Source organism: Lynx canadensis, chromosome A3 (genome assembly GCF_007474595.2).
Source record: "Lynx canadensis isolate LIC74 chromosome A3, mLynCan4.pri.v2, whole genome shotgun sequence".
Taxonomy (NCBI): Eukaryota; Metazoa; Chordata; class Mammalia; order Carnivora; family Felidae; genus Lynx; species Lynx canadensis.
In genome coordinates, this window is record NC_044305.1 from 45,868,194 (window position 1) to 45,893,809 (window position 25,616).

The following is a 25,616-nucleotide window of genomic DNA, read 5'->3' on the forward strand; positions in this document are numbered from 1 at the left end:
CTGATTGTCTGCCTACTCATCCTGAGCTCCCCTTTACATCTCTAAAATTGGCTCACCACTGATGGGCTTATCTTCCTCTTCTTAAGGGCAAGTATTGTTGTGTGAATTGAGTGGCAGTAAGATAAAGCCTTCCAGGAAGAATTAGGACACAGACTTTACCCAAGAAAAAAGTATTCCTAGGTACTGTAAGTGACATAGGCCAGGAGTCTGGAAGGTTTTGGGCAGCAGAGCTCATAAGTGAAGGGCCCAACCCAGGGTCTGGCCCACAGGGACTAAGACTCCAAACTCAGAGTCTAGACAACAGGTCAGGACTTGGCAATGAGCTGGCACACTGACAGTGTGGCCCAGAGCCCGGAACAGGTTTTGAATCCAGGGATCCATTTTTATTTCCTGCCCAGGGTAAAAGCCTGTATCAGAGTAAGGGAATGGTGAGGGGTGTCGGGGGGGGGGGTGTAGGGGTAGGGAGGGTACTATGCCCACAGTTTTTTCTCAACCTCAAGTAGGACAGATCACATCTCTTTTATCCCCATGATATCAGGCACATGGCCATCAAATGGATCCAGTGACTTAACCAACTATAGAACTAATTACAAATTAATAATACTTTGCTGTTAACCCATTGCCTTAGGAATTGCTTCATTTTCATTTGGGGGCATGTATCAAACATTCCCAACTGTGATCTTTTTTAATGTAGAAATACTGTTTTGTTTTTTGATATCCTCCCCAATAGCTTTTTAGAATCATGCTTTCCCCCAAACAGACACCTTTTTTTAAGGCAAGTTGCTAGCCAATCTCTTTGGAGGCTATTGGTACCATGACAGACCTAACTAGAAACAGTGGCCAAGTTGTTAGCCTCTGCCACTCCTGGAAGTAGACAATGAAGGCTAAATCCCTCTTCCCTTGCCTTCCTGTTCTTACAAAGAAAATGTTATTGTAGTGAGATCCAAATGAAGAAATAATAGTCATTTTTTTTATTATTCAGGAATGGAGGATATAACCCATACTCTAGCCAACAGTTTTCAATTTCTCAGCAGTGACAATTTAAGTAAATTTCACATGAGTTGTGGGGCTCTAACTTTGTTATGATTGACAATATAAAATTAGCCTTTTCCGCTGTTAAGATTATCTAGCATTCCTATCAGTCAGGTGCAATGTGGCATGAGATTGCATAGCTGTAGATTGAAAACATTAAAGTCTTCAAAGGGTTAAAAGTTGCTTCCTCTGATGGATTTAAAACTGCCACGTGCACACAAACAAGTTTTCCCAAACTGCCCCATTTTACATTTTTGTCGAGAGACAGTCTAGTTGGTGCATTTTTATGTCTAGATTATATTGCAGATATATTTCAATAAACCACGAAAACCACTATAGATTCTAGAAGCGGGCCATCTGTGCTTAAATAAACATCTCATGCAGCACCTGTTTTATTTTATAGGCTCTATAATCACAGTGACATTCTGAAAGGAGACCTTGAAGCCTGCAGAGCAGCTGTCCTTCACCAGCCCCCAGGACTCTTACCTGGGGGTGGCAGTGATGAAAAGCAAGTCAGGTATTAATCACTGCGGGGTGGGATGGCTGTTCTTGCTCCCAGACACTTCCAAATGTAAAGGGTCACAGAGGAACTCACACAGTCACCACTGGGGTCGTCACTTATAATTGTCAATTTAGCCTTTTCTTACAAACTGTATCATTTACTACTTTGTAAATGTATTTGTTTCTGTTAATTGGATATATACACTCAATCCCTGATCATAGCAATGTTTTAAGGGTTTACTTTGGAAGGGGGAAGGGAGCACAGGTAGCCTTTGGCATACTCGTATACCCGAGAGCAACCCAGGATACCATCCAGTATAACCACCACCGGGAGGGAAGCACTCCTTAATTTCCAAGGTCGTGCTAGTGATACTGGTCTCCAATCTGTAGGTATGGGTCACTGGACCATCAACAAGACCTAGGAGCTTGTTAGAAACAGGTGTTCTCAGGCCTCACCCAGGACCCACTAAATCAGGAATCTGGAGGTGGGTGCGGCCACCTGTGTTTTAATGAGCCCTTAAGGGAACTCTGCTCCCTCAAGTTTGAGAGCCACCATTTCAGAGATATCCCTTAAATGGCTACAATTCTGGGATGAGAGAGAGAGAGAGAGGGAGAGTTAATTATTTGCAAGGTAGTCAGCACATATGAACCATGACTCTTGTACACTTTTCCTAAGTCAATTAGAAACCAATTCCATACCCTCTACCCGCCTTTTAGGCAGTTGGGTTTCTTTTCATGGCCTCAGAAGTTTTGTGGTATTGGGCTGCTTACCGAGTTCGTAGAATTACAAATATGTAATGTGTGTAATGGTTTATCCAGTACTGTTATCTGGTGGGTTCCTAATTCATGTGGCGTAAATGTTGCCTGTGTTCTAACTTTGATTTGTATTTTGGGGGTTGACTCTATTTCCTCTTAGTAAAATATATCCTGCCATTTACTAGTTGAGAACAGATGATTACTCAGGCGTGGTCAGCAGAAGGGTGTCTGTGAAAGTCTATCTGCAAGGACCTTGTTTGGCTGAGAGCCTGGGAGGGGCTTCTGGGGTCTGGTTATCTTACCTCCAATATCATTCTCTATCTTTAATGTGCCCTGTAGGCTGTTTTATGTTCACAAGTTTTTAGAGTAGAGTTCAGCCTAAGTCTAGTGTGTATTGGATCCCATTAAGGCGTGAGAAGTCAAATAAATAATGGTCTCTAAAAGGGCCTTGTCACAAGAAAACTTGGCCAAGCGAATGGTTCCATTTCACAGACCACAAGATGAGCTTCACGAGTCCTGAGTTTATTTACATCAACTTCTACATCTCCACTAGTGATCCCCAAGTTATGGAAAATGTTGGAAATGACCTTCCTATTCAATAGCTTTTCAGCCTGAAGCAATAAAGGCAAGAAAATACAGGAAAATCCTCTGGCATATATTTATCATGTGAAATAAAAAAAAACAGCAGTCTTAAAATACTCCTTTACAAGGTGGTGGAAGAAGCTGGCTGGGAGGAGTCTTTCTGTGCTCTATAGGTCATTCGGTGCTTATGTGTCGTGAGGCTCTTTCCCTGGGCTCCTGTTTCTTTCTCACTGCCTTTTATGTCTGTTGATATACTATTCGGCATAAACCATAGTGTGACGTGTGGCATAGGAAGCATATATGCATTTATAATTCTCTGTGCAAACTGACTTGTTAGACTAAATGATTCATTGTTTGACTCTCTTAACCTAGGCTGCCAAAGTGTGATTGTGGGTGAGAAGATATAATATCTACATCTACTAGACTGATGTTTGTTATAGTTTCTCAACATGCATGATAAAGCATTGATTTCCATTATGAAAGGTTGCATTTTACATTACTATTGACCTACAGTTATGTATAAATCAGCCTTTCCTAAGAAATGAGCCTTCTTTATGACCAACACAAATTTTAAAATTAATATCTGGAGCCTTCAAGACTGGTTACCACAATCATTTTTAAAGCCAGATAAAGAAGTCAGGAATGGTTACTAATGTCAGTGTTATGTTCTGTTACAATTAGAATTGTCCCATGTACTGTGACTGGGGATAGTAGTGTTTAGTGCATTCAGATTGTCACTGCTTCACTCTCTAGCTTCAGAAAAAGTGCCAAGTGTTTATATGACCTGTGAGAGACAAGTAGTCAAGTCTTTAAATACGTATTCCTTCTAATGGTTTTAACCGTGGCATCCAGCTCCCCACTGCCCTCCTTGCTCCAGCCACCCCCTGCACCCCTCAACATCAGTAGTTATTGCTGGCTACTCCCCTAAGTGAAATATTCCTGTATGCTTGGTGATCTCCCCTGGATCAGACTAGTCAATTAGATAAACCATTCCAGAAACACAGATTTGGAAAGAATGATGTGCTTTTGTTCTTCAATTGCTAATGACTCTGATGTCATAGAAGTGTAAGCCAGGCAGAGTGGGAAGCCTCTAACAGGTTATGAACTCCTTAAAGCCCATTCAGTAGAGCCATGTTCGGTGTGTCCGAATTCCTGTTTGTGCCCCTGACCAAACCATGGCAATCGACATCTGTCTCTCTAATCTCATGTGTAGAATGGGACACCTGCCTCATAGCATACTCTAAAAGGTAGTGTGAAGACCTCCAAATTCCTGCTCATAAAATGAAGCATCTTAAAGGAAAAAAGAACAAAATGATTCTTATCGTCATTATTGATCTTTGCTATATCAAGGATTAAGTGTTCAAAGTCCTTCATTTGAAAGAAAGGCTTCCTATTAGGTAGAGTATCAAGTCACTATTTTAGACCATGATGAGTTATTACAATTTGATTCATGTCATTTGGGGTACTTGATAAAAAGTTCCATTCATCGTTGCCTTTAGGAAAACATATTTTAAAATGAAAATGGTTACTAAATAAGTAGTTTTATCTTATACAAAAACCATAATGAGACTACCTATTACTTTATACGTTTTTCCAGGTGCAACTAATTAGTTGTCTCTTTTACTGGCTATTCTCAAATACAATTGCCCAATTGTACTCTCAAAATCATGCTGAAAAATTGAGTCAGCTTTATATTGTTTGGGTTACAGTATGTAAAATCCTCTTTATTTTATTCTGCCTGTATTCATAACAAAATTCAGGCTGTTTATTAATTTGTCTCCATTTAAAACTTTGGTCAAATTACCAATCTGTTATAAATCAGTTGTGGTTAGGAAGAACTGGTACATTTGTTTTAATTGCAATTTTCTGATTGGAAGCCAGTCCAAATATATGAAGTTAATTAAAGATTAAAGTCTCTTCTTTTGTTATATTTTTAATTAGAGGAGTATATTGGGGCGCCTGGGTGGCTCAGTCAGTTAAGCGTCCAACTTTGGCTCAGGTCATGATCTCACAGTTTGTGGGTTCGAGCCCCACATTGGACTTTGTGCTGACAGCACAGAGCCTGCTTCAGGATCTCCCTTTATTCTTCTCTCTCTCTCTGCCTCTCCCCTGGTCACATTCTCTCTCTCTCTCTCCTCCATCAAAAGTAAATAAATAATTTAAAATTTTAATTAGAGGAGTATATAATTTATCTGACACCAAATTTTGTTTTTCTTTCTGTGTGGCACTGATGTTATAAATTTTCCAATCAAGGTGGAAAAATTAAAAAAAAAACTTTTTTAAGTCCTTTGTACCACTTTGCAGATCTTCTGATATGTGTATTCATGTAGAACCATGGGCAACACTTCATACAAAGGCAGCCATGACTCTTGGACTCCTTGCCCAATCTATCCTGAAATAAATCTGCAGAAAAGCCTGGTTTTGTGCTTTGATTTTTGACTTAGCTGTTCCAAAGTCACAAATTCTTGATGCTGTACCTCCTTCAGGAGCTCATTTTGCTGTTTGACCCCCTGCAAGTCAATTAATGGTTTTGTCCTTTTGTGAAGTATGTATAATAATTATAGGAAACCTTAGCAAGTTCTTCATCCCAACACCCAAGAGATGGTTATAGTTGGGGGGAGTATTAGTAGCCAGAGTCTTGCCTTGGCTTTGCCTCTACAGAAGTCATGTGTATCAATCACCAGAGACATTGGTCTCTGATCATTCAATCCATCCCAACTAATTTAATTGATTTAATTCATCCAAAATCAACCTGTTTTCAAGTTTAATTCAATTTAGCTAAACATGCTTTCAGACCAGAAACACAATTGATTTACTCATTATAAGAAATACAACAGTTGAATAGACTAGAATTTGCTCATGCCCTGTGAGTGCATTTTCCCAGTAGTGAAATCTATTGTGAAACCAAATGTAAATGGATGTTCCTTCATTTATATAGAATCAGAACAAAGGAATTGGGTGGCATTATGACTTCAGTGAAGTCTGGAAGAAACTAAGAAATTCAATGTGCTGAAGGACCTTTCTACCAGACGAGCCAGAAACTTTAGAATCATTCTAGGAAGTTTTTAAAGAAGTTCAGGGATCCCCCGACACATCCCACTTTATGCAAGTCTTGGTTAGGTGAAGCAAAGATTATAACAATTGAGATGCATTAAAGAAGGTTCTGAATTGTATATAGACTTACTTTTCCCCCCAAACATTTTATTATGAAAATTTCCAAACATGCAGAAAAATAAAGGGAATGGTACAGTGAGCATCCATACACCCACCACCCATATCTACCACTGACGTTTTATTGCACTGATGTTTTTATGTCTGTCTTTCCATCCTTCCATCTATCCATCAATCTCAGTCATTTATTTTTATGCATTTCCAATCAAGTCACAGATATTAATGCACTGTTTTTTTAACTTTTTACTTTGAAACAAAAATTCGCAAAAGCAAATATAACAACATAATGAAATTTCATGCATTCATCATCCCGATCCACCAATTGTCAACATTTTTTTAGACGTGTTATCTCTTTCCCTTCCCCACATTTTTTTCCTGAGTCATTTAAAACAGACAAAACATTTCATTTACAAATACAAATGCTTATCTCTTTAATCTATAAGCATTTAATACATTACTGTTTAATTAGATTCCTTATCTAATACCTGTTTTTTGCCAGTTGGCCCTGATGGTCTCAGTCTTTGATTCAGTCTTTTTACATTTGATTTGTTTGAACCAGGATCCAAGTGATATTACCCATAAACTGGTAGCTCGATACAAATACAAGATTATGTTCCCGGCCAGTTATTTTGGCAAGACAACATCATAAGTGGCGCTAGTACTTCTGGTACACCTCTGCAGGCAGCACACGATGGCTGGTCGTCCCACTGGTAGTGTTGCTAGGATTAATCCATGGGTTCGAGTGTTGGCACACTGATACCTTTAGTACAGCGTTTACTGTTACACAATTTTCACAAAATTATAATCATCTCTTAGATGCATTCATTAATCTGGACTTAGAAATGGTGGCTTTTCTAATTTATTCATTTGTTCTGCATTTATTAGTTGGAAGAACTTTGCCCATCAACTACTTGGTAACCCTGAAATGCATTTTTTTTTTTACCACAAAGGCAGGATAAATGATACTGTCCCTTTACTTACCAATTGTCAGAATGAGTAGTTGCCTTACCAGCCTCCAAAGGTTTGTTTGTTGGTTGGTTTATATTTTTAATTGTGGTAAAACGCACCACAAAAGTTACCATTTTAACCATTTTTAAGTAAGTGTGCAGTAGCATGAAGTACATTCATACTGTTGTGCAACAGATCCCCAGAACTTTTTCGTCTTACAGAACTGAAACTCTATACCCATTAATCAACTCTCCATTTCTCCTTCCCCCCAAACCCCTGGCAAGCACCATTATGATCACTATTTCTATGAATTTGACCATTTTAGATGGCTTACGTTAAGTCAAATTATACAGTATTTGCCTTTTTATGACTAGTTTATTTAACTTAGCATAATGTCCTTAAGATTCATCCATGTAGCATGTGACAAGATGTACTTGATTTGCAAGGCTGAATCCAAAGGTTTTTATTATTTTTAAAACTTAAGTATTTTTTATTATTTATTTTTTAAATGAACTCATGATTTTCATATATTTGCTGTGTTTCAGTCCATTGCAGTCATTGTTGTTGGTGCTCAAATTGTTTCATCTTGGGCCAGTGGGATCCCCTTCAGGGGAGCTTCTGAGGCCTTTTAACATGACTCAGTAGCCTCTGAGAGTTTCCCTACTTTGTGATGCCCAGATGTTCCAGGCTCATCTCGTACATCTCCTACCCTAGAGATGTACTACGTGCCAGAGTCTGCACATATAATACATGCTCACTTTTTAACTCTTTACTAATATTATCTCAATGCTTTTTAATTACAAGTAGACCTTAGTGAGAGTATAACAAGGATAAATTATTGTTCAGAAAGAAATGTGATGGGTTTCTCTTAACCACACATAAGAGGAGCTGGACTATCTATCCCATGATTTGAAACCATGGCTACTATATATTAGAACCACTCTGAGGGCCTTTAAAAAAATCCCAATGGCCAGGCCACACCCAAGCCCAGTTTGACTAGATCCTTTAGTGATGGCACCAGGCACCTAGATTTTGCAAAGTTCCCCAGGTGGTTCCAGTATGTGGTCAAAGTTGAGAATGCTCATTTAACAATGAAATCATAACCAAAATAAATTTTAAAAAAACATACCTGAACTCTGAAAATTACCTTAGTCTAGAATATATTAGGTTCCTGACTTTTCTGAATAAATAATCCTTCACTAGCTTGATTATGGGGCCTTTAAAAATGAAGGAATCTCATTTAGTCACACAGTACTGCCAATGTCTAATGTGTCTCCTGTTTCTGTTTTATAGATCTGAACAAGCACCAGGTCAGCATGTTGCCACCTTGAAAGAACATGATAATTCTATCAGAGAAGTAGTAGTTAAGCCATCTGAAGTTTTCCCAGTCAAAAAAGTGAACCAGACGACAAGGGTTAGTAATTTTTATTTTAAAAAAAAATGAAATTTCAAGATTATACAAATGATTCATTTGAGGAAATAAGTCACCTTCTTAACCATGGTTAAAATATTTGGAAAAAAATGTTATGTAATAAGTGAGGTTTTGTGGTTTGTTTGTTGACACTTTCTGATCTCAGGCCTTTTGTGCAGAGTTTTGTGTAGGAATCTCAACTTCCTACGTTCAGATCCTGGAGGTAACCTAACTGAGCATAATGACCACAACATTTTCCAAGTAACTTAGAAGCATCTTGTAGCATTCTGGTTTTCTTTCCCCACTCTATACTTTAAAAATACAGTCTGGGGCACCTGTTGCTCAGGTGGCTCAGTTGGTTGAGTGTCTGACTCTTGATTTCAGCTCAGTCATGATCTTGCGATTGAGAGATTGTGCTTGGAAGATTGAGCCCTAAGTCAGGCTCGCCACTGAATGTGGAGCCTGCTTAAGATTTTCTCTCTCTCTCTCTCTCTCTGCCCCTCTCCCAATTCACACACTCTCTCTCTCTAAAAAATAAACAACAAAAAATACTGAGCAATCATACATGTTAATTCAGCAAATATGTACTGATCCATTTCTGTATAAAGGTACCAGCCCAGATCCATTGAAGGGAAAGAGATAAATAAAATGTAACATTTCCTTCTGGGAAATGGCATAATAGGATGTGTGTAATAAGAAAATATCAGAGAATATCGGCCTCCAGTAAAAGGAGCCAAGCCATCTGGAGAACAAGTGAGGCAGACCTTACAGTGGAGGGAGTAGAGAAGTATTGAGGTGACCCTTAAAAGAGAGACAGAATGGGGCTCAGTCAGTTAAGCGTCTGACTCTTGATTTCAGGTCATGATCTCATGGTTTGTGAGATGGATCCCTGAGTCAGGCTCTGCCCTGGCAGCACCAAGCCTGCTTGGGATTCTCTCTCTATTCCTCCCTTGCTTGTGTTCTCTCTCTTTCTCTCTCTCTCTCAAAATAAATAAATAAACTTTAAAAAAGAGAGAAAGACAGAATTTTGACAGGCTAAGATTACAGGGGGTTGCATCAGGCAGGGAGGGGCAGGGGTGACAGGGAAGGGCTGTTAGGAGCCAAAGAACAGACCCAGGAAGTAGACCCAAGCTCTGGTCCTCCTGGCTGAAAGGCAGGCTTCAGGCTAGCGGTGGTGGGCAAGAAGGTCCAAAGTGGTGCTGGGCCCTGTGTGCAATGACCGTCCAGCACAAGTAGGGAGTTTGTGTTTGCTTTACTAGACCCTGGAAAGCCCTGAGAGCTTTTTGAGCAGGGCTGTAATAAGATTTCTGCAGTGCCTTAGGGAATTGTACCCCCTTGGATTTGGACTGAGAAGGCAGAGGAGGGACCCCCACAGTGGTTCTGACCAGACAAGGAGGCACCCGTGGGTGAGTGTGAAGATGCTGAACAGAAAGAGGAAAGCGATGGAGTAGATCCCCTAGAGGAGCACTAGGGAGGACCCAGAAGCCCAGATCTAGAGTGTGCCCATTGTAGTCTTCCTTGTTCCCTAGAATGCCGTCTATTGAGAGAGGTGGCACTTCCTCTAAATTTATTGTCTTGTCAATGTGTTTTGTCTCAAAGTATATTTTCTCATCTTTGTAATGTAGGGTTTTCTGGCTTTGATCCTTTTTAAGTTTTTATTTTTATCATGTTCAAAGTTCAAGGATTCAACATGTGTCCCTCCTGGAGGCAAGCCTTGCCCTCTCTGCACCAACGTTACATGTCTGTGTCACTGTGGTCCAGAACTTCTGCCATCGCCCCCACAAGCCTTTCAGAGCACCTTCAGCCCTTACCAAGCGCCTCCCCCCCACTCCTCACCTCTTTAAAAAAGAGAGGAGAGAGACTTTAAGCATTTCAAAATATGCACGTAGAATGATATAATGATCTCAACAGTCCCATGCCTGCCCAAGTTCATGGATGTTGTTACCATTGCACCATATTTGTTTCAAACCTCACCTTCTGCCTCCCCTCCCCCATCGCCCTACCCCTCCTCTTTCTCCTCTTACCTGCTTCCTCCCCCCTTTCCTCTTCTGAAATAAATTATTGCAGATATAGACACAGCCCCCATGTGCCTTTCATGGATCCCATTTCCCTTTTCACAGATAACCTTGTATGTATCCTTCCCACACACATTTGCATTTTACTGCATTTTGTGGGACTCAGTAAATAAAGAACAATATTCTTAGGGAAAAACAGGTCCATTCCATATCTGTTGATAAATGTAGTTCTTAAGCAAGATTTTCTCAGGTTTTATTGTCCATTTTATTTAGTACTATTTTATAACAACAGTGTTTTTCATTCATTCCATTCACTGCAAGTACTTCACATCTCAGCCATGTCATGGGTGAAAGATGTATTGGGGCACCCTGGTGACTCAGTCTCCGACTTTGTCTCAGGTTATGATCTCATGGTTTATTAGTTTGAGCCCTGTATTGGACTTGCTGCTGTCAGCACAGAGTCTGCTTCAAATCCTCTACCCCTTCTGTCTCTACCCCTCCACCACTTGCGCACGCACTCTCTCTCTCTCAAAACTAAATAAACATTTTTTTAAATTTTATTTTTTATTTTTTAAAATTTACATCCAAATTAGTTAGCATATAGTGAAGCAATGATTTCAGGAGTAGATTCCTTAGTGCCCCGTACCCATTTAGCCCATCCCCCCTCCCACAACCCCTCCAGTAACCCTCAGTTTGTTCTCCATATTTCTGAGTCTCTTCTGTTTTGTCCCCCTCCCTGATTTTATATTATTTTTGTTTCCCTTCTGTTATGTTCATCTGTTTTGTCTCTTAAAGTCCTCATATGAGTGAAGTCATATGATTTTTGTCTTTCTCTAACTTCACTTAGCATAATACCCTCCACTTCCATCCACGTAGTTGCCAATGGCAAGATTTCATTCTTTTTAATTGCCGAGTAATACTCCATTGTGTGTGTGTGTGTATATATATATATATATATATATATATATATATATATATACCACATCTTCTTTATCCATTCATCCATCGATGGACATTTAGGCTCTTTCCATACTTTGGCTATGATCAATAGTGCTGCTATAAACATGGGGGTGCATGTGTCCCTTCGAAACAGCACACCTGTATCCCGTGGATAAATGCCTAGAATTGCAAATTGCTGGGTCATAGGGTAGTTCTATTTTTAGCTTTTTGAGGAACCTCCATACTGTTTTCCAGAGTGGCTGCACCAGCTTGCATTCCCACCAACAATGCAAAAGAGATCCTCTTTCTCTGCATCCTTGCCAACATCTATTGTTGCCTGAGTTGTTAATGTTAGCCATTCTGACAGGTGCAAGGTAGTATTTCATTGTGGTTTTGATTTGTATTTCCCTGATGATGAGTGACGTTGAGCATTTTCATGTGTCCGTTGCCCATCTGGATGTCTTCTTTGGAGAAGTGTCTATTCATGTGTTTTGCCCATTTCTTCACTGGATTATTTGTTTTTTGGTTGTTGAGTTTGATAAGTTCTTTATGGATTTTGGATACTAACACTTTATCTGATGTGTCATTTTCAAATATCTTCTCCCATTCTGTTGGATGCCTTTTAGTTTTGCTGATTGTTTCCTTCGCTGTGCAGAAGCTTTTTATTTTGATGAGGTCCCTGTAGTTCATTTTTACTTTTGTTTCCCTTGCCTCTGGAGACATGTTGAGTAAGAAGTTGCTGTAGCCAAGATCAAAGAGGTTTTTGCCTATTTTCTCCTCTAGGATTTTGATGGCTTCCTGTCTTACATTTAGGTCTTTCAACCATTTTGAGTTTATAAATAAACATTTTTTAAAAAGGGGTGAAAGAAGTATTGGTCTACTTCACTTTGCTATCTAATCATCTTATTTTTTTAAGTTGTTCATATTAGAAAACATGTCCCAAGTTCCAGACAATTCAGTCATGGTTTTTCAAATAAAAACTCCATTATTAATGGAAAGGGGGCTGCCCAATTAATAGCTTAGGATTCAAATGATAGTATGCCTCCCTTAGCAGGTTTTTTTTAGATTCTTAAAAAAAATTTTTTTTTAATTTTAGATAGAGAGTGCGAATGGAGGAGAGGAGCAGAGGGAGAAACAGAGAAAATCATAAATCTTAAGAGAAATCACAAGCATAAGAAAATCATAAGCCCTTGAACACAGGGCTTGATCCTATGACCCTGGAACCATGACCTGAGCTGAAATCAAGAGTCAGACACTCAACTGACTGAGCCACCCAGATGCCCCTTTTTTAAATTTTTTTTTTTTTTTATTCTAGAGAGAGAGTCCCCTGGTAGGTTTTTTTGTTCCTTTTTAAATGATCCTGATCTCATATTAGTGACAATCATAAAATTACCAACAAATTAATGACAAAGTCTGTCCTTAAAAATAGAAGTAAGCAGGCAATTTCTGTTAGTTTGGGACCAAAGAAATGCACAGCCTGAGAGAAGTACATTACAAAATGACATGAGCAGGACAGGCATTGTGAACTTTATGACAAAATGCTTTTGTGAGTCCTAGGACTTACTTCGTTCACACATCATCTTGTCACAATTAGCAAAATCAAGTGTCTTTGAGTTGTTTCTCTGCATTGAAACAATATACACATTTAGTAAATAGTATCAGTTAAATAGTTCCCCATAGATAAAAATCGTGAAACTAAGAGATTTTCAAAATTTAAGGAAGCTCTGCTAGAAATTACTTGGTTAAGAATCTAATGAAGCTCAGAAATATTTACTTTGATCTCTTGGGTAAATGGCTAATTAAGCAGCCACATGTAAATGATGTTTACCTGTGGGTCCCTTTGCTGTCAGCTGGAGTCAATCCCGTCTCTTGAGTAAATACATCATTAAAGCCACCGAAACTCAGATTATGTCCCCTCGAGACCAGATAAGATCCACAGCACCTGCATAACCTATTAGGTAATTACATAATTGAGCTCCATGCTTTTAAATCAGAAAAATTTGTAATTACTTTATGTGGACAAAAAAAAAAATGAGTTGGGTGCTTCATTAAAACACAAAGTGCCTTAATACTCCTTTTCTCCTAAGTGATGTCTCTTTCCACCCAAGAGAATTTCTCCATGCAAAAGCAGAGGGGCATGTTGGTATCATTCGTACAGTAGGTCAGTCCTGTCCCCTACCACACACACATTGCCAGAAGAGACAGGTGACTGGTCACAGAAATCCCTTCAAACTCTTCCTAAATGATGGCCTGGTTTTTTGGGGTTTTTTTGTTTTTTGTTTTTTGTTTTTTTTTTTTTATCTTATCTCTTGAATACTCATTTACCGGCTTGTATGAATACTTCCCCCTCTCTTCCAATTGCTCCATAGATAAAATCCCTTTCTCTTTCTATCCCTTTCCCCTCCTATAACTTAAGAGCATTTCATTTTAAACTCTGAAAAATTACTTTTGGTGTGCAAAAGTGAGGTTGTTGAGGAAGGTCAGTTAAATATGTGTATTAGGAGAAAATGTTATGTGCTGTTGACAGCCCTAATTCTCTTGCTTTTTTGTATCAGCATTAATAGCACTGATTTACATATAGAGCAGGATTTATTTCTACTAGATGCTTTCACATTCACTTTCTGTTTGTATTTGTACTGCCTATCACAGAAATCACATTCTTTTAGGGCTAGCATAAGTTTTAAAAAAACAAAAAACTAACAGGAAAAAAACTTCCAAACTTGGAATATTAAGGTAAACAGAAAGAATAAAAGAAAATTGTCAATTGAAATTGCAGTGTGTGGTTTTCAATATTTAATGTATTGACAAGCATGGGCTATACTGGCTGTGTACAAAGCTTCTTTTTTTCCTACTTGTCACAAGTGAACTTCCCTTCATATCATCACATTCCCTTCATATCATCACATCACATCACATCATTTCAAACATCTGTATGGATGTTTGAGACTTCTGTGAGGATACTCCAGTCTCTTTAACCACACTTCTGTTGAACATTTGTGTTTTGTTTTGTTTGCTTTTGTTTGTTTTTGTGGTTTCTTTTTTTTTTTTAATTGTTAGAGAGCGTGAGCTGGGGACAGGGTCAGAGAGAGAGAGAAAGAGAGATAGAGAGAGAGGGAGAGAGAGAGAGAGCAGAGAGAATCTTAAGTATGCTCCACACTCAGCACAGAGCCCGACACAGGGCTCGATCCCATGACCCTGGAATCGTGACCTGAGCCGAAATCAAGGATCAGATGCTCAACCAACTGAGCCACCCAGGCACCCCTAACATTTGTTTTTAATTGTTACTCTAGTAAAAAAAAGTTTCAAAGAACATCTGAGCAATTCAGATTTTACAAATGTTTATGCTATTTCCTTAGGATTAATTTCTAGCTGTGGAACTGTCAAGTCAGAGGGTGTGTGCATCTCTCAGGCTATAGCTATGCACTGGTACATCTCACTCTGGAAGGGTCATCAGTTATGAGGAATGAATGAAAATATCATTTCTGTGAACTTTTTATGAAACTGGATACTACAGACTTTTTTTTTTTTTAGCACCAGCATTGAGAAGTGCAAATGACATCCAATTTTTTTTGTTCATTTGACCTTTACATTATAGTTGAGGTCAAATTTTCCCCTACCTATTTGTTAGCCATTTGTATTTCTTCTTTTATAATTTGCAGGTCCGTGTTCTTTGCTCATTTTTCTATTAGGTTAGAAATATTTTTTCTTACTGACTTGTAAGAACTTTTTTAATATAAATTGGTACGATTTGTTACAATATTTGGAGCAGTTTGATTTTCTCCTTTCATTTCTTTTAATGGTGTTTTGGACATAATGTCTTTTCCAGTAATATCTTCATTTATCTATGCATGTGAATATCATAATTGATAAGTTTCTGGATATAAATTAAGAGATGACTCTTGGGATTTTAGACCTAGCAGGATCCATATTTAAACCGGACTTTGAGAAAAATTCTAGTAGAGTTGAACCAGTAACTAGGTGTCCTGCTGAGTATAATTCATGGGACGATTTATCTTTCATAAGATCTGAAATGTGGAGCTACCACCATCAGTCATCCTGCAAACAGTGTGTGTCTTTCTCCTGGCTCCTGGGAAGCCAGAAAAGTGAGGAGACTAGTTTGTTGGTATTGACTTAGGCATCAGACAACTGAGAGAAGTGAGACAGTCTCCATCTCCCTCCTAGGCTCCAAATGTATGAAGTCAAACAGAGCCTTTATTCGCTAACGGGTAAGTTGAAACCCAAGCATAGTCCATTCATAAGCACCATCAGGAGGCCGCTAGTAAAGTTGTTGTCTGGTGGCATTTTTTCACATAGAGAGCTCCAATTTGCAGAGCCCATTCAGTCCCAGCATGAGCTGTGTAAAGTAGCTTGTTCTCTCTTCTCTGGGCTTTTGTTCCTTTGCAGGTACTGGTTAGTGTTGTGGCCTCAGACTGCAAACTCCTTCAAACTGGGGGCTTCCTTAGAAATATGCCCTTCTGAAAGGTCTGCAAACAGTACGTCTTGAGAATATATTACAGATGTTTCTTCTGGCTCTGCAGAAGTTTTTTTTTGACTTGAAACTTTCTGACTGTTCCTTGTCTGAGGCTGATATTTCTTTCTGTCCTGCTTATCATTATTCCCTGCTTTTAGGGCCTTATATTGTGGATTCCTCTGCAGATGACCCAGGGGGCACATCTGCTCTCTTTTGGCTCCATGATCCAGTAAAGCCAACCTAGCCATTCTCATGTTATAATTTGACCCTCTACCAAAAATCTTCACAGATATAAAAAAGTCATTGTTAAGACATAGAGGTGCCTGGTGGCTCAGTTGGTTGAGCATCTGACTCTTGATTTCAGCTCAGCTAATGATCTCGCAGTTCATGAGATTGAGCCAAGTCAGGCTCTGCACTGACAGCATGGAGTTTCCTTGGGATTCTCTCTCTCTCTCTCTCTCTCTCTCTCTCTCTCTCTCTCTCTCTCTCCCCCCCCCCCACTCATGTACGTTGTTTTCTCTCTCTCAAAGTAAATAAATAAACTTAGAAAAAAAGAGAAATTATCTATAGACTTATCTTAGAAGATGAGTCCTTTTAATTTTTTTTTTTTTAACGTTTATTTATTTTTGGGACAGAGAGAGACAGAGCATGAACGGGGAAGGGGCAGAGAGAGAGGGAGACACAGAACCGGAAGCAGGCTCCAGGCTCTGAGCCATCAGCCCAGAGCCCGACATGGGGCTCGAACTCACGGACCGTGAGATCGTGACCTGAGCCGAAGTCGGACGCTTAACCGACTGAGCCACCCAGGCGCCCCAGAAGATGAGTCCTTTTAGTAAATGTCTCTATGAAAAAAAGTAAGAGAAATTCTAGAGACAGGAGTATTGAGTAAAGATAAATGGCATGAAATGTACAAAATAAATAAAAACCTGCAGTATGCCTATCACTCTACTTACCTCTCTGGAATGAAAGAAGAGGGGTGCTTGGTATAGAACTAGTGGTAGTGCTGTATGGTTATCAAGCATGTAAGGACTTATTAGAAAGCAATTTACGGGGCGCCTGGGTGGCGCAGTCGGTTAAGCGTCCGACTTCAGCCAGGTCACGATCTCGCGGTCTGTGAGTTCGAGCCCCGCGTCGGGCTCTGGGCTGATGGCTCAGAGCCTGGAGCCTGTTTCCGATTCTGTGTCTCCCTCTCTCTCTGCCCCTCCCCTGTTCATGCTCTGTCTCTCTCTGTCCCAAAAATAAATAAAAAATGTTGAAAAAAAATTTAAAAAAAAAAAGAAAGCAATTTACTGTATTAGTGTAGCATTTTATTCTGTGTTCTTTCTGAGACCCAGTTGGAACCCAGCTAAAGCAAAAGGGATCCCATTTGCTTCATGGAAGGGATCCCTTCTATGAAAAGGGATGCACAAACCAGTGAGATAAATTATGTGTCATCTCTGAGGACCTAGTGAGAAATAGTTTGAATCACTGACAACCCCAGTTTCTGGTATCTGCAAATTCTACAGCACAAAGCACAAGAAGCTTCAATAGCCCTTGAACAATTCTATTCTTAAGATATGTGTTAAGACATGTGTTAAGACAGAGGCTATTATGAAGTCATGCCAAGAAATTATTAGTTACAGCTATTGCATAAGGTAAGATGGGGAAGAAATGCATATTTGAGGCTCTTTCAGAATGTTTGGATTATTTTAACTATCAGAAAAAGAAATGTACAGCTTTCACTACAGAATTTGGGCGAATTCATTTTGTTCACGTTCTAAAATGCTTTTCACATAGCCAGCATTATTGGGGACACAGAATTGGAGCTTAACTCTCTGGGGGAAGAGACTAGATCAGGATGGGTGGAGATCTAGAACTGAGATATGCTGGAATGGTCCAGAGACCATAATGACAGAGTGATGGCAGTTCAAAGAGGTGGTCCTACTCTTTATACCTCTCTTCCTGGACAGATCCTGGAAGCAGGTGCAGCACAGTGGTCCATGTAGGCAACAGGAATTAGGGCACTATGGCAGCCAGTGATGGGAACCAGCTCTCGCTTGAGCTTCGGAAACAGGACTCTACACCTGAACTCTAGTCTGCAGAAACACAGATACTGTGCAGATCATCCCAGTACAGAGTTACCATAACTGGAGTAAAAGTAAAATCAAGGACTAATTTAAATAAATAGAGGAAAAGCACCTGGTTACTAGAAGTGGACTACAGACAGATTCTTGCTATAAGTCTAACTTGATGCGAAGTTAGACCAGAACTCCTTAAATCCTCTACAATCATGGCAATCCTCTACAATGGGCATGAGTCCAGGAGGCCAGCTGGTCCTAGGAAAGGCAGAAGGCAAGAACCTTGCAGGAATGTCAAAGCTGACAGCAGTGACCTCAAAATATGTTCCAAGCCAAACTCACAAGGCTGGATCTTCCATGTTCTGCCTCAGTAATTCCCTTTGTCAGGGCATCTTCACTTTCTTTCATATTAATCACAGGAAAGATTATTATCTTCCCTCTTGTTTACTAGATAATTATGGTTTTACCACTTTTCACTTAGACTAAAGATAACCTGTGAGGCTTTGTGCAGTTCCACTCTTCTAGAGTCTTGTGTTCATTTCCCACAGGTTGGGTTCAACACCACCCTGTGTTTACTCCTGTTGTCTGATACCAGTGATAGGTCAGCACCACCACCTCGGTTTCCTCTGCCAAAAGACTGGGCAAATCATCAGTTCTAAGTAGGAAGAGAGGTAAAAACATATTCTCTGGAAGGAGGTGATGTCATCATTGGTTACCTCTTGTTAGCAGTGTATTTTTATTTCTTGGGAGGAGAGTGCTGACCTGACAAATAGACGTGAGTATTAACCTGTCCTGTTAATTGCCACTTGTTCTCCACTGCTCAAGTTGGCCATGATGAAATCTGTGCCACCTGCCTGCCCGTGAGGCATGAGCTGATACAGGTAAGACACTTCAAGGGCCCTTTGAAAACAGATAGGCAGTGTGGTGGGCAAGTTTCCCAAGCTCCCCAGCAGACTGAGGGGCAAAGTGCAGAGTGTCTTTATCCTTGATTGAAGACTATGATTTAGAATAAGATTAGTTCTCTTTTTGCTTTAGTATATCCTCCTTAGCCACAAAGTTTTTCTGTAATCTTCCCGTTTGGGGGAAGTTCAGGGGTCATTTCTAGAAGGATGAGGATATTGGGGCACCTGGGTGGCTCAGTTGGTTGAGTGTCTGACTCCTGATTTTGGCTCGGGTCATGATCTCATGGTTCATTAGATTGAGCTCAAGCAGTATGGAACCTACTTGAGATTCTCTCTCTCTCTCTCTCTCTCTCTCTCTCTCTCTCTCTCTCTGCCCCTCCCCTACTCATGCTCACTCTCTTTCTCAAAATAAATAAGTAAATAAATTTTTAAAAAACAGAAGGATGGGGATATCTTAAGGTCACATTTTTCCAGATCTCTTTTACTTTCCAAACCCAACTGTCTTACATGCCCGAAAAACAGATTCATGCAATGAAAGAGTAAATCTTGGATAAACAAGCCCAGATTAACAGAGGTGCTCACATCTCATATACATACTTCACGAGTCAACACTTACGCATTCCGTAAGTCCTCAAAAAAGGTGTCACTGCAAGTGCAAGTTGTTGTAAAGAAATTATGCTGGAAAATAATCAGATGTTGTCTTATCTTGAAGACATTTAAATTTCAGTTAAATGTCAGGAAGCAAATTAAATCCCAAGTAAAGCTTAACCTGAAATTACATTTGAAGGCTGGGTTTTTGAGACCAAGGGTAATGTGACTAGAGTTTGTTTTTATTTCTTTGTGCTTTCTTTTAAACACTGTAGGCAACGGCATTATTGAAAAAAGCCCTTACGGAAGAGTGTGATGATAGGTCAGCTATTCACAGTAATGAATCATCTTGCAGCCTGCCATCTATTCTGAATGACAATAGTGGAATAAAGGAAGCAAAGCCCGCTCTGTGGCTCAACAGTGTTCGTACAAGGGAACAAGGTAACTATTGTTATAAATTCTGTCCACAGAAGAAGTGCGTTCAGAGTCACCATAACACCCTCTTTCTCAAGGTATACGTATAAAATTAAGCTGACCAGAGAATACCTCTGATTTTAATATGCATAATATCTTACTTGTTTTAAGCCACCTTTTAGTAAATGTATTTGTTTTCCTTTAGTCTAACAGGAATGGAAAACCTAATCGTAGGTCTGCAGTTCTGCTGAATTTCCAACAAAATAAGTTTTCATAAGTAATGAAATCTTAGCAAAACTAACCTCTTGACAGTAGATCATTTTGATTGTGTCACAAAGATGAAGATGATTCCATAAAATACTGTGAAGTTTTTGATATCACTTAGTAAAATTTACTCATAATTTGTAAACATTCTTTTTAATTGTAATGGAACCTCATAAAAGTCTAAACAGATGACCAAGAATCTGAGTTTATGCCTGCCAAATTTAATAGCCAATGTTTAGTGTCCAGAAATTGTGATAATTTTAGTGTTACTGTCAATTCATGCCAGTAAACTGCTGTGATGGTATTTCCAAGAGAGCTGTGAGTTGCTCAGGACATACTCAGCGGTTGATATACATGTGCAGGATTTGAAGCTTACTTGTTTTAAGCTCCATTTGAATTTGATAGATGTCAGGCTAAATTATTTTGCTTGAAAACAGCATAGAGAGAACTTTTGGTTTAGAATCAGTTTCCTTTTAGAAACAGTACTATTTCAGACAAAAAAAAATAAACTAATCAAAAAACAGACATGGAGAGGCAATGAAAATAAAAGGAATGGCAATTAAAATAAAAGGACGAAGGTCTATTCCATAAATATATCCTTGAAATACACTTTTATCATCATGTGTTCTGTTTTTAGAAGTTTCCAGTGGCTGTGGAGACGAGAGCAGGGAAGAAAGCATGGCAGCAAAGATCCCCATCACAGGTAAAGTTACGGTCGCCTGTGAGTTTCAAACACAGGATTCAACCTTATTATGTAATCAGAACCTTCTAGGTTAGTGGTTTGTGGACTCCACTAAGAGCGAGGATATTCAACTGCTACATGCTGGAGCAGGAGATTAAATTGTAAGAGCAGGATGTGTGAGTTTACGTTAACATAAACTAAGGTGGAAAATAACCGTGTCTATTGAATTCTTCATAATCATGTCTTACATTTACACATGTGAGCACCCCCATCACACAGCCTTTCAGCACCTGCGTCTGGGTGACAAGGTCAGTCTCCATGGGGAACACCCAGTCATTATATGGCAAACTACAGATGTTTCTGATGTTACTCTTTTCTTTCCTGTGATAATTGAATGTGTATTATTAAAATAAGAGCAGGGAGGGGGAAATGCCATCCGGGAAGCTTGCCTTGTACCTCTGATAACTTAAAACTAACCAAAAATAGGAGGTGGTTAGCCTGTCTGATAATTTAACAATTTTAGCAGTAAGGCTTCATCAAGACCTATTAAGATTTCTGCACATGTATTAGGCTTGTTTATATGGAATCTGAATATCATTACTTTTTTTACTTTTAGAATATCAACAGCAGCAATTAGTATTCTGAACAGAGTTCTATTTGTCATACATCTAAATTTACTAGTACCTTATTTTGTAAAGTGGTGTCCTACTTCATTAGAAATTCAAAGGTCTGACTTTAAATATTTATACAAGTAAATACACCATTGCACGGAGGTACTGAGGCATGCATCTGCATATGTGGTAGTTTTGTTGTTTATAAGCAGAAAAGAATGGCTTTCGTTTATGGCAGTACAATTCATGGCCTGATGATTAATTTTTTAAGCCCATGTTTCTGCGATGAACTCTGGTTTTGAAAAGGGAGTTTATAGTAGAGCAATTATTGTATATATTCTGCATCAGATAATATTTCACTCCAAAATGCAGAGGTTTTCTTTTCTTTTAAACCTTTTCCCAGCGAGATGTTTATTGCTTTCTTATTCTTCGTTTTGAGAGAACTCTGGTAGAGTCTCTTCTTATTAATAGAAGTATGGACGAGTCCAAACTGCAAATAACCAAGAAGTCATTTAGATGCTTTTCCTTTGCAATTTACCTTTGAATGCACAAGTATCTAATGACCCCTGAAGTTATTTCAGAGGAAATGACAAAGGCTTATTGGGTGGAAACCAGGAAATGATCCACTTACCCATTCTTACTTCTCCAGTATTCTTTGGAATCATCCCTTGCATATAGATGACTCTCCCCCAAATTAATGCAGATGGTATTTTCTCATAGACTTTCTTTAGAATAGAAGAGATAGTTAAATACTGGGCTTTCAAAATTTTCTCCTCTTCCTGAAGAAAGGGGTGTGACAAGCCTAGAGGTAACAAGGATTATTTGCCATTAGGATCTTTAAAGAAATTGCAATTCCATCATTCTGCCATTGACCCATTGATAGTTGGCAGTTAAAAAAAAAATGCCTTGCGCCTGGTTCTATGCCAAAGTAGTAGTCATAAACTAACTTGGGAAATGTGAAAGAAAAAAAAAAAAAAAAACTTGCAAAGCCAGTGACTTTGTTTAAGCATTGCCTTCTGTCCTGGCTACCACACTCTCCTCTGTGCTTCCCACCCACCAGACCTCCCATGAAGTTGATGTCTGAGGGCCTCAGGCACCTTGGCTCTGCTTAATACTATATTGTATCATGTGTCACTGAAGTTACTTTGATCTTCAGTTCTTTTTTTTTTTTTTCCAGATATAATTGTCATATAACATTGTATTAGTTCAGTCTCCAAGTTCTTGACCATCGTCTCTTTATTAGGTCTTTGTGACTTTTGGCATAATTATTTGGAGATTTGGCCTTTGGTAGAGTAGGGCAGGTGTCCTGTTTGGCTTAAGATACAGTCCGCCACCCTCTTCATAATAATTTTGTTGAGGCTTTCCTGTTGTATGAGCTGCATTCCTTCTAGAGTATTCCAAAGGAAAAGAATATTCCAGGGGCTGTCCTCTGGGAGAGATGTGGCAGCTGAACCTGGGCTTTGGCATCAGCTGTCTATGTCAGCTCTTTACTCCCTGCTCTATTTCTCCACCCCTCTGAGCCTCTGTATTGGGAAAGACATACTACCTGGAAAAGTTGTCCTAAAGTTGAAATGAGGTCATGTGTGTGAAAGCACCAAGCATGTACTACACACTCAATACATGAATGCTACCTCCTGAACTGTAGTAACCACTTGGGACCAAGACCCCCCAAGCCTTTTGCTGCCATAATTTCTCATAGACAGTACTTTGCATAGTACTGGTAATTAGTTTCTGCAGGAAATTTCCACTTGAAAACTCAATGAATGGTTTGAATCCAGAAGGATGTTTACTTTATCAAAAAAGAATCTTAAGGAGAGTCCCATGATATTTTAGGAACTTCTACTTAGTCCCATGAAGAAGTTAATGAAGTAGTTCCTGGAGTTTTCCCTGGTGGAGGCCGGATGTCTCTGTGAGGGCTTATGCACCATAAGCCTGAGGTGCCCACGGTTGAGGACATTGCAGCGTCCTTCATCACCAGAGAAGTCTTCCCTTGGTGTGGTCTCACAGGTGTTGATGAGCTGATGCAGCATTTCCCCAAATCTGCTCTGTGCAGTGCTCCACCCAGAAGATATGTCAAGGAATACGTGTTTTGTGACCAAACCCTATTTGACCCCTCTTTCTCTCTACAGCCAGCACAGTGCTCTGGAGCTTGCTAAAGACTTTTAGAACTTTCAGTGAATGAACAATTTATTTATTTTAATTTTAGAGAGTGAGCACGTGTGAGCAGGGAGAGGGGCAGAAAGAAAGAGAGAATCCCAAGTAGGTTCCATGCTCAGCACAGAGCCCAGGTCCGGGCTCGATCCCACAATCCTGGGATCATGACCTGAGCCAAAGTCAAGAATCAGACACTCAACAGACTGAGCCACCCAGGCGCCCTGTAAATGAGCCATTTAAAAGTGTGAATTTAGAGTTTCAAATAATCTCCTATCTGAAAATAGAATCCTTCCTATAAATGGCCTACAGAATTAATGTTCTGTGAGACACATTTCGGGAAATACAAATATACACACATATATGTGAAACGTTTGTTAAAACCTTAAGTCTAGTGAGGACACTGGTTTTCTCAGCAGTCTAAATTTATCTTCAGTGTTTTCCTGTGGTTCCTTTTTGTGGAAACATCCCTCATGGATAAGCTAGCTTCTAATAAGACCCTGGGCTGCTTTAGTGTAACTAAACCCAGATGATATGATTGAAAGTTATATGTTAGTTATATGTTAAAATGCTCCCCGAATGGACAACCAGCAGGTTACAGTAGTAACTTATGACAGTCCAAAGTGCTCCTCTTCAGCGTGGGTCCTCTGTGTGACACTATTTGTTTTACAGCCATCTCAGGAGAGATGTAGTAAAGAGAGAGGCTGAGGCAAAATTCAAGGCAGGCACCAGGAAGCTGGGCAGAATGGGTGGGAAGCTCTGAAATAGAACTGTTTTCAGAATGACAAGGGTCCTGGGAAAGTTTAACCTGAAAAGGGCACAAAACCTATCTTTTAATATTTGTGGGGCTGCCACATACCAAACATTTATCAGGCATAATTACAGAATGTAGCCCAGGGGCCCCTTATGTGAGTGTTGCAGGAAGGAATTCACAGCTCAGTCATGGAAGAACTTCCTCACTCTTCATTTCAGCAAAAGCAAGTGTGTCCTCCAGCTGCCAGGTGGTTGAACCATGGCAGGAACCCACTGTCTAGAGGGGCTCTGTGGAAGGATTCCTGTTTCTGGGAATGCTGACATTCCTTCTAATGCTAGAAGTCTGTGATCCTCAGTCCATATTGAAGGAATCAAGTGTACCACCATTCTCATTTCTTCTTTTCCTTTTCTTATTTGTTTATCACTCTCAAACACAGGTTTTCTTGGCAAGGGGGCTCATCTTTAAAGAATTTGCTGTCACTCTGAAGGCATCTGCTTTGTTAATCATCATTTGGGAGAGTGTGAGTTTCATAACTCTGGCTCCCATAATCTGTGCTTAAATTTACACAGAAATCCTTCCATATACACCCACACCCACATCCACAGCCTGTATGATCTGCTGTTGTTAATGCAGTCTGCTCCTTCTATTAGTCTGGCTGTTCACACTAAAGAATCCAGGTAGAAATCAAAGATGAATTTGAATATCAGTGAATATGTGGTTTTTGTGTACACTAAGTAGTCTCTCATTTGCATGTATGCTGCATCTTTACTTGGGCTGCATCCTGGAAATACCAGGACAGCAAAAGACTGCATGCGACCCTGCCCTCACTAAGCCTCCATCACCCCCAATCTTCATAACAGCCCTGTGAGATAAACATCAGTGCCTTGTTCTACAGATGGTCCAACAGAAATTTAGAAAGGTTAAGATTCCAGCTCAAGGCCATGTCGCTAGAGTGTTAGATCTTGAACACAAACTTTAAGATTTAAGCCTTGAACTCCTTCCATCCCACCACTCTTCCAATTTCTTTTTATGTTGGAGTTGACTGCATCAGGATGTCTGGGTCAGTGAAATGTCAGTGTGTATCCCAGCGAAAGAGGAGCTGTGCAAAGGATGCTTTGAGAGCACTGATGAACAAAGCCGTGTGTTTCATTTCCCTTATGTTAGACCTAGAGAGGTGGGCAGCTTGTGAGGCTTTCCGGGCATAGCTTGTACCAGAGGTCTGCCCTTGATAAAGAGGGGCGAGCCTGAGTGCACTTAGGCCTGAGACTATGTGCCAGTAGTTGGATATTCAGCTCAGTGTTTCCCTGAAACACTTAAGCCAGGATTAAAGTGATACTTACCTACCTTATGAGAGAAAGTCTCCCTCT

General features: G+C 39.7%; 1 protein-coding gene across 1 annotated transcript in view; it reads left to right on the plus strand.

Moving 5' to 3' along the window:
• Positions 1 to 25,616, plus strand: part of KIZ (kizuna centrosomal protein) — a 143,999-nt gene that overhangs the window by 93,314 nt on the left and 25,069 nt on the right. Inside the window, exons 7-9 of the mRNA XM_030310207.2 lie at positions 8,284 to 8,404; positions 19,649 to 19,814; positions 20,689 to 20,754. Coding sequence (XP_030166067.2) covers positions 8,284 to 8,404; positions 19,649 to 19,814; positions 20,689 to 20,754 — 353 coding nt within the window. The remainder of the gene's footprint in view (positions 1 to 8,283; positions 8,405 to 19,648; positions 19,815 to 20,688; positions 20,755 to 25,616) is intronic.